Source organism: Podarcis melisellensis (assembly GCF_964234715.1).
Source record: "Podarcis melisellensis genome assembly, chromosome: 9".
NCBI lineage: Eukaryota > Metazoa > Chordata > Lepidosauria > Squamata > Lacertidae > Podarcis > Podarcis melisellensis.
In genome coordinates this window covers 11861383-11873313 of record NC_138541.1, presented here as the reverse complement: position 1 = coordinate 11873313, position 11931 = coordinate 11861383, and the positions used below count along the sequence as shown (strand labels likewise).

The 11931-nt window shown below is 51.0% G+C and overlaps 1 protein-coding gene across 1 annotated transcript; it reads right to left on the bottom strand.

Annotated features, from left to right (window-relative positions):
* Positions 1-1740: 1740 nt before the first annotated feature.
* Positions 1741-10827, bottom strand: PRDM8 (PR/SET domain 8; the record flags this gene model as incomplete). Its single annotated transcript, XM_081925004.1, has 4 exons — positions 10441-10827; positions 7058-7278; positions 4978-5209; positions 1741-3233 (listed from the first exon to the last, which is right to left on the bottom strand). The coding sequence occupies exons 2-4, from the start codon at positions 7274-7276 to the stop codon at positions 1741-1743; spliced, it is 1944 nt and encodes a 647-aa protein (XP_081781130.1). The 5' UTR covers positions 7277-7278; positions 10441-10827.
* Positions 10828-11931: the final 1104 nt, after the last annotated feature.

Sequence of the window (11931 nt, the reverse complement as noted above, 5' to 3'; positions counted from 1 at the left end):
GGTAAAGGGACCCCTGACCATTGAGTCCAGTCGTGGCCGACTCTGGGGTTGTGGCGCTCATCTCGCTTTACTGGCCAAGGGAGCCAGCATACAGCTTCCAGGTCATGTGGCCAGCATGACTAAGCCGCTTCTGGCGAACCAGAGCAGCGAACAGAAACACCGTTTACCTTCCCACTGGAGCGGTACCTACTTATCTACTTGCATTTTGTGCTTTCGAACTGCTAGGTTGGCAGGAGCAGCGACCGAGCAACGGGAGCTCACCCCGTTGCGGGGATTCGAACCGCCGACCTTCTGATCGGCAAGCCCTAGGCTCTGTGGTTTGGACCACAGCGCCACCCGCATCCCATCCAGCTTGGCTTACATCTTCCATTATATTTCCATTTCCTGTCAGCTCCAAGAGAGGATTGAGATGCTAATGGTGCTGCCCGTTCTTATCTAAGAATGCCTTCAAAGAACACAGCAGCAACATGGCTCTCTCTCAACTCAGGGTTGGGGAACCCTTTTCCTCCTTAAAGTCCACATCCTGGCATGGCAGGCTTCCAGCTTTTGGCAGGCCATATTGCCAGTGTGGGGAGAGGCAAAATTGTGTAGGACCAGAGACAGCAGCTCACCTTTGTATGCTAAGCTACATCACATCTCTCTCCATGTAAGTGGGCAAGAAGCACTATCACCATTCAATGGCATATCCCAGCCAGGCAAAAGTTCTCAAGGAACATTCACAGCAGGGCCAGTGAGGGGTGTGGTTTGCAGAGAAGGGTGTGGCCTCAGGCCACAGAGAGAGAGCCAGAGAGAGGCCCAAGGGGCTGCATTCAGGCCACAGGCCCAAGGTGTTCCATCCCTGCTCTAAAACCATTCCACCATGTTTAAGAAGGGCTCCCAGAGTTCAGTGGGACTTCCATAGGATTGCACACATGTAGTCCTAAGTCCCCCTAGGTTTGAAGGTCTCATTCCAAAATGAATTAGATTATTTTAGGGCTCTCAAGACCCATCCCACAACAGCTTAACTTGGAGTCACAGCTATTCCAGTGAAAATGGGTTATTGCCTCTGGTTACAATCCAGTCACTCAAAACAGCAATAGTAGTAGCAGTAATGATGATGACAATAATGTCTGAAATCTTGTGACTGCTCCAAAAAATAAAGAAATAAGAAAAAGTGGCATGACTTGGGGTTAGGCAAGTTGTGAAAGTTAACTCATCAGAAGTTGATGCCAGAATGAATTGCTTTGTGGAATATTCTGGAGGTATCATGTACAAATCAAAGACTCTGCAATTACTTCCATTTTAAGGGCTTTTTAAAGCCTTCCAGTGAAGCTCTGGTGGGAATCAAGGAGGCTATGCAGAACTATTCTGGGATGCCTGATCCGCAGCCTCCATCACCCTGCTCTCCTCTCCTTGCTGATGCTGCAATGCTACTTTACATTTTAAGTGCCCGTGAGTGTGTCTCTCACCCCAGGGATGCAGGCCTATAGGTGTGTGTGCACATGGATTTGCCGTATTGCGCTCCCCCTCTCTTTGGAAACCTGGACACTACAAATGCAGACCAGCCCGAGACCGGTTTCGCCTTCGCAGCATACCCAAAAGAATTCTGGGAAGTTGAACGTTTGTCCCGGTGCCGGGAAACTCTCCACCAGAGAGAGAGATTTCCCAGAACCTACAATTCCCAGAATTCCTTGGAGGAGGAGGAGGAGGAGGAGGGGTGGCAGTGGGTTGGGCAGGAGGCCCTGAAAGTTGCGCTGCGCTTTAGTTGTGCGAAGTCATGTGCCTGGAGAGGTGGTGGCGCTCCCGGAAGGACTCGTTGCATATGGGGCACTTCAGCTTCTCCTCGCGCCGCCTCTTGACCAGCGGCTCGAGCGCGTACTCCTTTTTGTGGTGGGAGCGCATGTGGTAAACCAAGTCGGAGGTCATGCGGAAGGAGGCGTTGCACTTGGCGCACCAGTTCTGCGCCGGCAGGCACAGCGAAGTGAAGGACGGCGGCAGTAGCGTGAGGGCCGAGGGCAGCTGCAGCTGGAGGGGACCCGCTGCTGCCGCTGCCGCCGCCACGGCCGCCGCCGAGCTCTTGGGCCAAAAGGTGGTGGCGTAGAGGAAGGGGCTTTGCTTGGGCAGCCCGCCCCCTCCCGCGGTACCCCCAACTCCTCCTGCTCCTCCAGCCCCGGCTGCTCCTCCTGCTCCTCCGCCGCCGCCGTTCAGTTCCCCGGGCGCGCCCTGCAGCTTGACCGCCAGCGGGTCCGGCGCGTAAAGGCGCGCACCTCCTTCCGCGCCCGCGTGGCAGCCGGCTTCCACCAGCGCGCTCAGCTTCTGGCCCAGCACCAGCTGCGTAACGTGGGCCGACGAAGAGGCCGACGAAGTGGAGAAAGTGGATCTCGCGGGCTGCGAGAACGCGCTCTTCCTCTCCTCGGGGCTGCCCACGCTGGAAGGCTGCGAGGAGGGCACTGTGGAGAAGGCGCTGCCTCCGGAGCGCGCGCCCAGCAGGTGCCCGGGCGCCTTGTCCGCCGTGCCGCCCGCTTGCGCGCTGCCCGGGGAGCCTCGCTCTTTCTCCTCGTCGCCTGCTTCCAGCCCTCGGGAGGCCTTCTTCACTTCCACGAAGGCGCTCCGCTTGGCTTCTCCAGTCTCCGGGCTGGGCGGGCCGAACAGACGGCTGCTCTCCTCCAGGCCGAAATAGCTCCCTGCCGGCCGGTATTGCTGCTGCGGGGTGCACACGAGCTCCTCCTTCGGCGAAGAAGGCACCGGCCTCTCCAAGCGCCCCCTAGCCGCTGCCGCCGCTGCTCCTCTCTCCTCCGCCAGCTGCTCCCCGGCCGGGTATTTCCTCTTGGCTCTGCTGCCGTGGCTCTGGCTGGCGTCCGGGCTGCCCTCCAGCTGCTCCCGGCTGCTGGGGGAGCTGCTGTTGTGCCGCGAGTTCTCCAGCTCGCGCGCCAAGTTGTGGAAGTCCGTGGAAGGCTTGGTCACGCCCGCGTTGCCGTTGCTGTCCTGAGCGCCGTGGTAGTGGTGGCGATGGTGCTGGGGCGGCGGGTGCTGAGGCGTGGCGCCCCCGGTGGGCTTGCCGTGGAACTTGGTGGCTCCCGGCCCCAGGGCGCCCTCCTGCTCCTTGGGGTTGCTATCCTTGGTGCTGGAGTCGTCGGCCGGGCTGCTGTCTGCGCCGTGCAGTCGCTTGGGGCAGCGGAAGCGCAGGTGCGCCACGTACGGGAACTCGAACTGGAAGCGCTGGCTGCACTCGATGCAAGTATAAGGGGGCGACTCTGGAGCGACGAAGGAAGCAACACAGACGTACAGGAAAAGAATCCGTTAGTCATCTGCTCCAGCAAGTCCACTCGCCAAATAGTCCCTTGCAGGCAGATAGCGCGCCACGCTCACTTTCACCTAAGGGCGACCCCACCAAGCGACTGATCTAAAACCTCCGTTTAGGATCCACACACCTTTAGGATCCTCCTAGAATCGCAGCCTCTCAGAGATAGCAGTTCCTTGCAGGAAACTTTTTGCATCCACAGAAAACCTAGCATCTGTGGGAACAGACTCAGAGGGTCTTCTGAGTTAAGACTACAACATTTGCCATAATTTCTTGCGAAGGATTTTGTAGACCTTGAAGTCTACAAAATGCCCATGGTCAATTGTTCAACTAAAAAAAATAATCATTGGCTGTAACACAGCTACTTCCATATGTGAAAATGCAAGCTACCTTGAACTTCAAGGAGCTCAGAGCCTGTTTTACTCTCACAAAGCCCCACTCTGCAAGGTTGTGGCTAGCTCTTGCAGGGTCTGGACACTATTTTCTATTGCCAAGCCAATTGCTGCGTCACACTAAATTAAGGGTTAGGAGGCCAACCAGTCTCCAGGAGTCGTTTTTAAGAACACTGCAAGGACTAGCATTGGCCGACTAATAGATCCTCTTTTAAGTTCTACAGTGCCAAAACTCCAACAGCCTGGTTTATTACTTATCTCAATCCATCAAGAGGTCAGCTGAGTAACACAAGTGAGTAGGAATCTGAGTAGGAATGTAGATTGAATGAGTTCGTGAGATGGTGAGCATTCCTATTTGGGGCATTAGTTCCACCCAAAAAACAGGAATAGACCTGGACTATTATCACTATTATTTAATAGAGAGATGGGTTCAGTTGCATCCTTTTGACCTATATTTTTTTGCAGGAATTTCTGAGGTCTACAGATGTTTTCATATTTATACAGGACATGCTCAAAATCGAATACTTCAAGCCACAGGGCTTCCAACACAACCCACCTGTGTTAAGGGATCCTGAGTAGGCTTCCTTAGGGAAGGGGGTATGTACTGTCTAGCAGGACACATCAAGGCTTGCCTGCTCTAGCTTTGCAAGATTTCCAGCAACAAGCAGGGGGCTAGTCCTTCACCAGGATCAACTTTCTCCCCTAACTTGACTGTTGTTAATCCAGCAGTATCAAGGCACAGTGGCACATGAAAGAATATTGAAGCCATTGTCTACTCAGTTCCACTGTGCTAAATGGGACTTCGTCTCAGACAGTGTGTTTGGAATGTCCAACCAATAGGAATGCCCTGCCCCGAGAAGCTTACAAACTGCATTTCCAAGGAGACAGGGAAGGAGAGGCCAGTGTAACTATAATGAACAGCAGAAGGGAAATAAATATCAGGTTTCCCTTTCTCTCTTCAGAGTGTTGTGGATAATATTGCTAAAACCTTTCAGCACCCAAAGTTTTGGGAAGCTTTTTTGGGGGTCTTGCCCCCCCTCCCCAGTTCCCTTTATCCTTTTTAATGTTGGGGGAATTTAAGGGTATTAACAGTCTTCCAGCTAATATGGTGTTTCCAAATGGTGTCAAGTTGGACGCGATAGAGTGCAAGGAACTAACCTTAATTTGCCCCTGCTAAGTTGGCTCGGCCCCATTTTGGGGCTGGTTTTAGGGTTTCTCCCTGTCCTCTTTTCTAGGCAAACCTAGAACCATTAACCCCCCTCCCTCGTCCCCCGACAGACCCCACAAGAACAAGCCTTGACCTACCATTCATTTTGCTGTGCGTCCTGGCGGTGCTCAGCAGCAGTAACTCGGTCAGCTCCTTCCCGTACCAAACCAATAATTCCTCGTCTTTGGCAATCCGTCGGAGGGAGCGGTAAAACAATTGTCCATTTTTTATGTAGGCTTCGAGGTTTTGCTCCTCTTTGTCTCTGGCAGACTGGACCAGCCGCAGCCACATTAAGCCTTCCGAGGAGCCGTTGGCTGCCGAGGTGTCTACCTGGAAGGGAGGAACGGCGACGCGATTAAAACAGGACACTCTCTGCCACCAGCCTCCTCAAATCCAGACGTGGAGGTGTCCCTCCCCCATGAAGAAAGCGCTTGGATCGGCGGGACACAGCGCCCCAGCTCTTCCAAAGTGACGGACTTAAAACCCAAAAGGTCCACTCCAGCCGTCTTTCCAGGAATGGGAGTTCTGCTTCGGCCCAAACCTGCGCACGACCCTCTGAGTTTAAGTCTTAAGCTGCAATCCTGAGCACACTGGCTACGTCCCTATACATAAAAAGCTCAGGTAAACTACGTGACGTCTAGGCAATTTGAGAACTTTGGCTCATTATTAGACCTATTTCGTGGGCTCAGGAGGCGGATGTGCCCTGAGATCGGGTGACGTGGGGTGGTGGTGAATAAATCGAGCTAATAAGATGAAAATGATACTGCATTTAACTGCATTTCGCAGGCGAAAGCAAAGCCCTGATGATTCCTCTCTGCGCTCATAAACGCGCTGCGGTGAAGCAGCCTGAAAGACAGGTATTCAAAAGGATCGCTTTCACCCATCTCGACTCATTAACAAGTATATTGATTTAAAACGGGGCGGCTCCCCTCAACGCCTGCTAAATCATCATTGGCATAGCAGTGCAGATGCGGATGCGAATCAGTTCCTCCTAGTCTAGACTCTTTTAAAAAAACCAAAAGTTGTTGAATGAGCTTAAGTCTGGGCATTAAGGGTAAAGCGATTATGAGGAGAAACGCGCGCTGTATTCAGCCCAATTATCAAGCACAGCTCGGACATTTGTCCAGTTTACACCCATACGCACACCCTAAACAGATCACTCAGAAATCGTCCCTGAAACGTACGGGAACTCTCTATAATCACGAAGTCAATACCATTTGCACTTCTGGTCCCCATTTATTTCTGCATGAAGCGCACTAAGAAGGAACCCCCCGCCTAAGGTCGCAGCCTAAAATAGGTTTGAATGAAATCCAGGCACTTTGGATTAATTTAGAGGCTGGATGCGACTGGTCTTCACCTAATTTTCCCGATGAATTGTGTGCGCGCATGAAAGAGCAGCTGACAGGGAGACCGAAGTCCCCCGGGATTTAATAATCCTACGGATCCTTTCCTTTGAACTATTCCATAGCAGGTGGCGCACGGAGCAAACGCCAGCAGGATTCGACCCTGTCTTTCCCCCTCTTTTCCCTCCCTTACTCTCCAGATCCCACCCCCCTCGCAAGAGCTGAAAGGTGTTTAATGTTGGAAGGAAACGTCCTGTTTAAACAGGTGAAATGTTCACTGCGAATCCTCCATTCCCTACAATATTTCAAATTCACACCCGGGCATTTGCTAAAATGATTTTAATATATTTTTTTAATCGCTTCTGTGTCCCTAAGCGGGGGGAAAAGCATACAGTTCTCGATCCACAGCCCAATGAAGACGCAATCCTTGGATTAAGTTGATTGGCAGCCTGGATCCTAAAGATTTTATTCGAAGCAAAGCCTATCGGTTTGGCTTCGCATCAGTTTTAAGCCACCTTGACCCCGGTGTCCTTAAACACAGTAGCTCAGAAGTAACTCGTTCGTTTCCATTAAACTTCCACATAAGAAATGTAGGATTGGGATGTTCAGAATAAACCCCCACCTCTCTTAGATGCAATTTGATTTACTTCCGAATTAATGTGCTTTAGGATTATAAAGGGATGCTGATTCGCGATCCTATTAATTCCCCTGACTTGGAGATAATGTTCAGGACCGAAGGACTAGCTGCTGCCTTAAAGCCAAGGTTAGCGGGCTGGTGGATCTCGGTGCTTTTCGCCTCAGCAAGAGAGCAATTCTTCCCTCACCACCCCCTTACCCTGAATATATAGGGCACGGTCCTCTTGTCGGTGGACTTGAGCGCGACGAAAGCGATGCTGTCGTAGAGCGAGGTATGGCTGAGGACGCAAGGGCCGAAGATGGCGTTTTCCGGGATGTCACAAGTGGTGTAAACGCTGGTGAAAATGTCCGTCAGACACTGCTGGACCGCTTTGGCGTCTCCATCCCATATCCCTCTGTGCATCCCGGTGTCCTCCATCACTGGAAACGGGGGGATAGGAAGGGAGGGAGGAAAGAAGGAAGGATACTCAGTCAACTGGTAGGGGCGCCCTCGGTGGCTCTGAGAGACGTTCCCGAAGGATGGTACTATCTGGAAGGAAGTGTGTCCTAAGCCAATATGTCCAAGAGACAAAAGATCTAGACGCGCATACATAATAACACTCTCGTTCGGAAGGAAGGCGCAATTAGGAACTTCGTATTGAATTGCATCGTACCAACGACAACAACACGTAATTCACCCAGATATGTCCTCTGAAGTCCCACATATTTCATTTAATCGTATGCTTAAGCCTGCGATCCTGTGCAAGCTAACTCGGAAGGAAGCCTCACTGGACAGAATAAGATTTACTTTTTCCGAGTAATGGGCGATGCAACTGGGCTTCCCTCACTCAAATCAACAGGACTTAAAAGCGCAGAACTTTGACCGGATAAACAATGTCAAAACAGCAGCAGCATTAATAACAATAATCCCAAAGATAACTTATTTGAAGCCCTAAACTAAACTCAGTCACTTGAAAGTAACGTTCCCGTCGTTCGAAAGAAGCGTCGGCTGAAAGGTGAAGCAAAACAGGGTCGGTGTATCATTTCGCGCGGAGGAAACGGCTAGGTGATGCAATGCCTTTTGAAATGTAAAGAAGGAAAGTGGAAAACCAAAACGCGTGGGATCCTAGCGACTGAATGGAGATGTCTTATCGAGACAGAATGAAGCACAGGCAAGGACAGACAGACAGAAGCGCAGGCTCGCTATCTAACGCAGCCCTTTCAGCCCTGTGTTATGTGGATAAAATCCGCACCCGGCCTTTTGCCACGGAAAGTCAGCGGCAAAACTCCCCGGGCGCTTCTCAGCTCCCTTCCTTTTGATTCAGCATGCATTTCTTGGAACTTCGCAGCAGGAGGGCCTCGTCCCTGTGTCCCCCCCTCCGCCCGCCTCGAAAGCTCCCGTCCCAGAATAGCGTAGAGGTCCGTTTGGGCCTCCTTCGCCCTGGCAGCTGCTGGAAAGGTCCGGGCTCCCTTTCCCCGCCCCGCGCGAGGCTGGTGACGGGCCGGCGTGGCAAATGGATTTGGAGTGCCTTGTCAGTGTCGCTGATTTGATGTCAGCTAACCTTTCGCCGGAGTCTACAAGAGGGAACGTATGTCTGCTCATTACCATAATCCCGCACTTTCCCTCGGAGACTTTAATTAAAAGCAGCGAGCAGAGGTAATTATTTCTTACCTCGGCACGCTTATTTATGGGAGGCGGGCGAATCCCAGCTCCCTTGTCGTACACGGGGACACATCCAAGCCCGACGCCAGCCGGGCTTAAGAACTGGTAAGCCGGGACGCATTTGTGGCCAATGCGAATAGCAACAACAACCACTTCCAATTTAACCTTAAAAATAAAATAAGTTTCTTGCCTTTTTTAAAGAAAAAAATATTGGATAGAAAATGAATAATGTAGGGCTGTCCCCAAATCTGCCCTTGGTTAGAAGGAAACGACTGCTTGGATAGAAGGAAATAGATCCGTTTTAAAGAAGCCGTTCCAGGGAGCGCTACACCGGAAGGTCTCCTGCGCCAGGCCCGCAGCGGCAAGGACTGAGAGGTGGCGTTCACTTCGGCGGGGCGTGCGCAGGAGACTACCCCCTCCCCCGGATCGTGGCCACCAGGCGGAGAATGGGGTCGCCCCATTCACAGGGGGCATATGTGCATTATTAGGAAGGCGAGCGGGGATGGCCGTGGGCTTAAAAGAAAACTCCCCCCCCCCACAATTCGGACAGCACGCGAAACCTTTAATTTACTTTTTTTATTTTACAGGGATCAAGTCTTTGACTCTTCCCTTCATTATCAGTGTAACAAAGCACTGTTCTCCCGACTGCTTTGCAAACTGGCTCGGATTTGGCGGAGAAAGCAGGAAACAGCAGGTTCCCCATAATTTACCGAAAATTGGTGGTTGCATAACAATATCAGTATGGTGGCTTGCTTGTTGACCTCACGTTATATATGATCAAACAGGCAAATCAACTGGATTTTTAATAATAAATAATAATAATAATAATAATAATAATAATCCATCCTTTCTGGGCTCCAGTGTAACTGTTACTACCCGCTTCTCCATCCCACATTTACAGTCTTCCGAAGGCGATGGGGGTGTGGGGGAAAGTTTCTCTCGGCTGGTGCCAAGTTCATCTATTAATTACCCGGCTGAAAGGTCATCGTTTGTGGGTGGCGTCCCCCCCACCCCGCCCCAGTTTAAAAACAAAAATCAAGCACTGAGAGAAGAAAAGAAATAAATCCATCTGCGGAATAGACTTGTGTATTTTCGCCGGCTTTTCATTTAGCTGAGATAATCTGCACCCCCTCACGCTAGTATGTGTGTGTGAATAATTATATGTATCCTACACACACACACACACACACACGCTTTCCTTTTTCTACAGGATCCCTTTTTAAATAATTGTGCTGGAGGTCGTCGCGTTACAAGGCGCAGCAGCGGGGACACGGTCATTAAAATGCAATTCGGTCTAACAATACGAGAGAGCCATCCTGGAGGGGAAAAGAAGCCGGTGGACGCAACTCAAGGAAAAGACAGAAAGAAAGAAAGAAAGAAAGAAAGAAAGAAAGAAAGAAAGAAAGAAAGAAAGAAAGAAAGAAAGAAAGAAAGAAAGAAAGAAAGAAAGAAAGAAAGAGGAATCAACCCATTCTGTCTCTCTGAAATCTCTTACGAACTCACAACCTCAAAAAGGACCGTATCTGCAGCCACCAAATTCATCCCCTCTGTTTCTGCCTCTCTCTGCGCTCCGATCTTTCTTTCTTTTTGGGGTGGGTGGGAAAGGAAGGGAAGGGATGTTTGCTAAAACAAAACAAAAAAAGGACACACGCAACCGCGGCTTCTAGTCATTGCCCGCCTGCCTTGTCACCAAAATAATAATCCAAACACATCCTATAACTCTACCCTTTGTATTGATCCGCCTGGCGTGGCATCTTCCTTTCATCCACCACCTTTCCCCCCCTTTTGGTGCCAGGAAATCAAACCGAAAGGAGAAGAGAGAGAAGGGGTGGGTTTTTTTGTGGGGGGGGGGGCGCGGACGGTCGGGAAAGAGAGGGAAGAAATAACCCCCAAACATTTTTCCCCCCACGCTGTGATAGGACGCATGCATCTTTACTTACCAGGAATAAGGTCAGGATTATAATCCTAAAGACAGAAGGGAGAAGGGGATTGAAAAGCAAAAGCGGAAAAACAAAACCAAAAATTGATAATCCCCAGCAGAAAGTGGCAAAAAAAGAGGGGGAAAAATGACGAGTTGAGAGATCTTCTTGTTCTTGTTCTTTTTTTTTTTTTTGGAGAAGTGGGGTGAGGGGGGGGGAAAGGGAGAAGCACCCAGATCTATTGTATCAGTGTATATTTTCCATGGCAGTGGGGGAGAAGATGCTGGGAGCGCTCCGTGTCTCTGGTGGGCTTGGTGCAAAAAAAAAAAAAAAAAAAAGCTCGGAGGAGAAGGAGGAGGAAGGGAGAGGGAGGCAGGCAGGCAGGCAGAGAGACTTGTGCAGATGGACCCGATGCAGTGACTGACTGGCACCCAGACACACCGTTTTTGTTTGCTGCACATAATCTGCCCAATGACGCGTGACAGCCCCACCTCCCTTCCCTTTTAACTCTTTCCTGGGCTCCGCCAGCGGCTGCTCCTCTCGCCGCCAGCCTCGCCTGCTTTCTTCTCCCCCACCCGCTTACTCACTCCGAGCACATTTTGGAGAGGTCTGCCCCCTCTCTCTTCAGCCCGCTCGCCTCCGAGCTATGGTTCCTTCGCTCAGAGCCCCACACCTCAAAAGCTCTTGGTCCTGCGGAGCCCTGCTTGTAGGGTGTGCGTAAAAATCAGCGCGCCAAAGGAAAAGGAGGGGGGAGAGGGCGCGATCCCAGGCAAAGAGGAACCCCATTGAGGACAATGGGAGAGAAATGAATGAGGTCACTGGAGGTGCGTAAACCGCTCCGTTGGAATGAGGGGATCTAAGAGGAGGCTGACTTTGGCCAGGATCCCTTCCATGTAAATGAATAGGAGTCATCCAAGAGCTCTGCCCTGCCCTGCTCTTGGGAAACTCCGGATTCATTTCTGTGGACTTCCCTGAGGACTCCTTCCTGGTAGAAATGGCCTATTGCAACCATTCATTTCTCCATGGGCGTTCAGTGAAAATTCTTTAATTTTTTTTAATGCCCTTCTCTCTTAAAACTCCCTGTAAACATTTGCGCAGGAGACTTTCTCGGTGGAATTTGCCTTTCGCGCTGCACAGCCTCATTCTCAAATCCGCTTGCTCCCAAGTAAGTTCGAGGAGGCGGCTCACCCTCGAACTTACGGGATTGCAGCGTTATTGCGATTTCCAAGGGAGCGGGAAGCGAAGCAAGGATCAGAGGCTTTGCTCTTGATTTGCATTAACTGAGAAAATATAGAAAGCAATGCTGTTTAACACGAGCAAATATATTCTGTTTGAACAACACACAGAGAGTTTATACTATCTGCTATCATCACCCACACAGCTGAGCTGGGACAAATATCTCTCTATACGATAGATTTACTCCTGGGAAAGAAGGGTTCGTGTACTACGAGGACGGGACTCAAATGCATTCGGCGGGAGCTGTCATGAATTGAGGCGCGCACATGTTTCTTC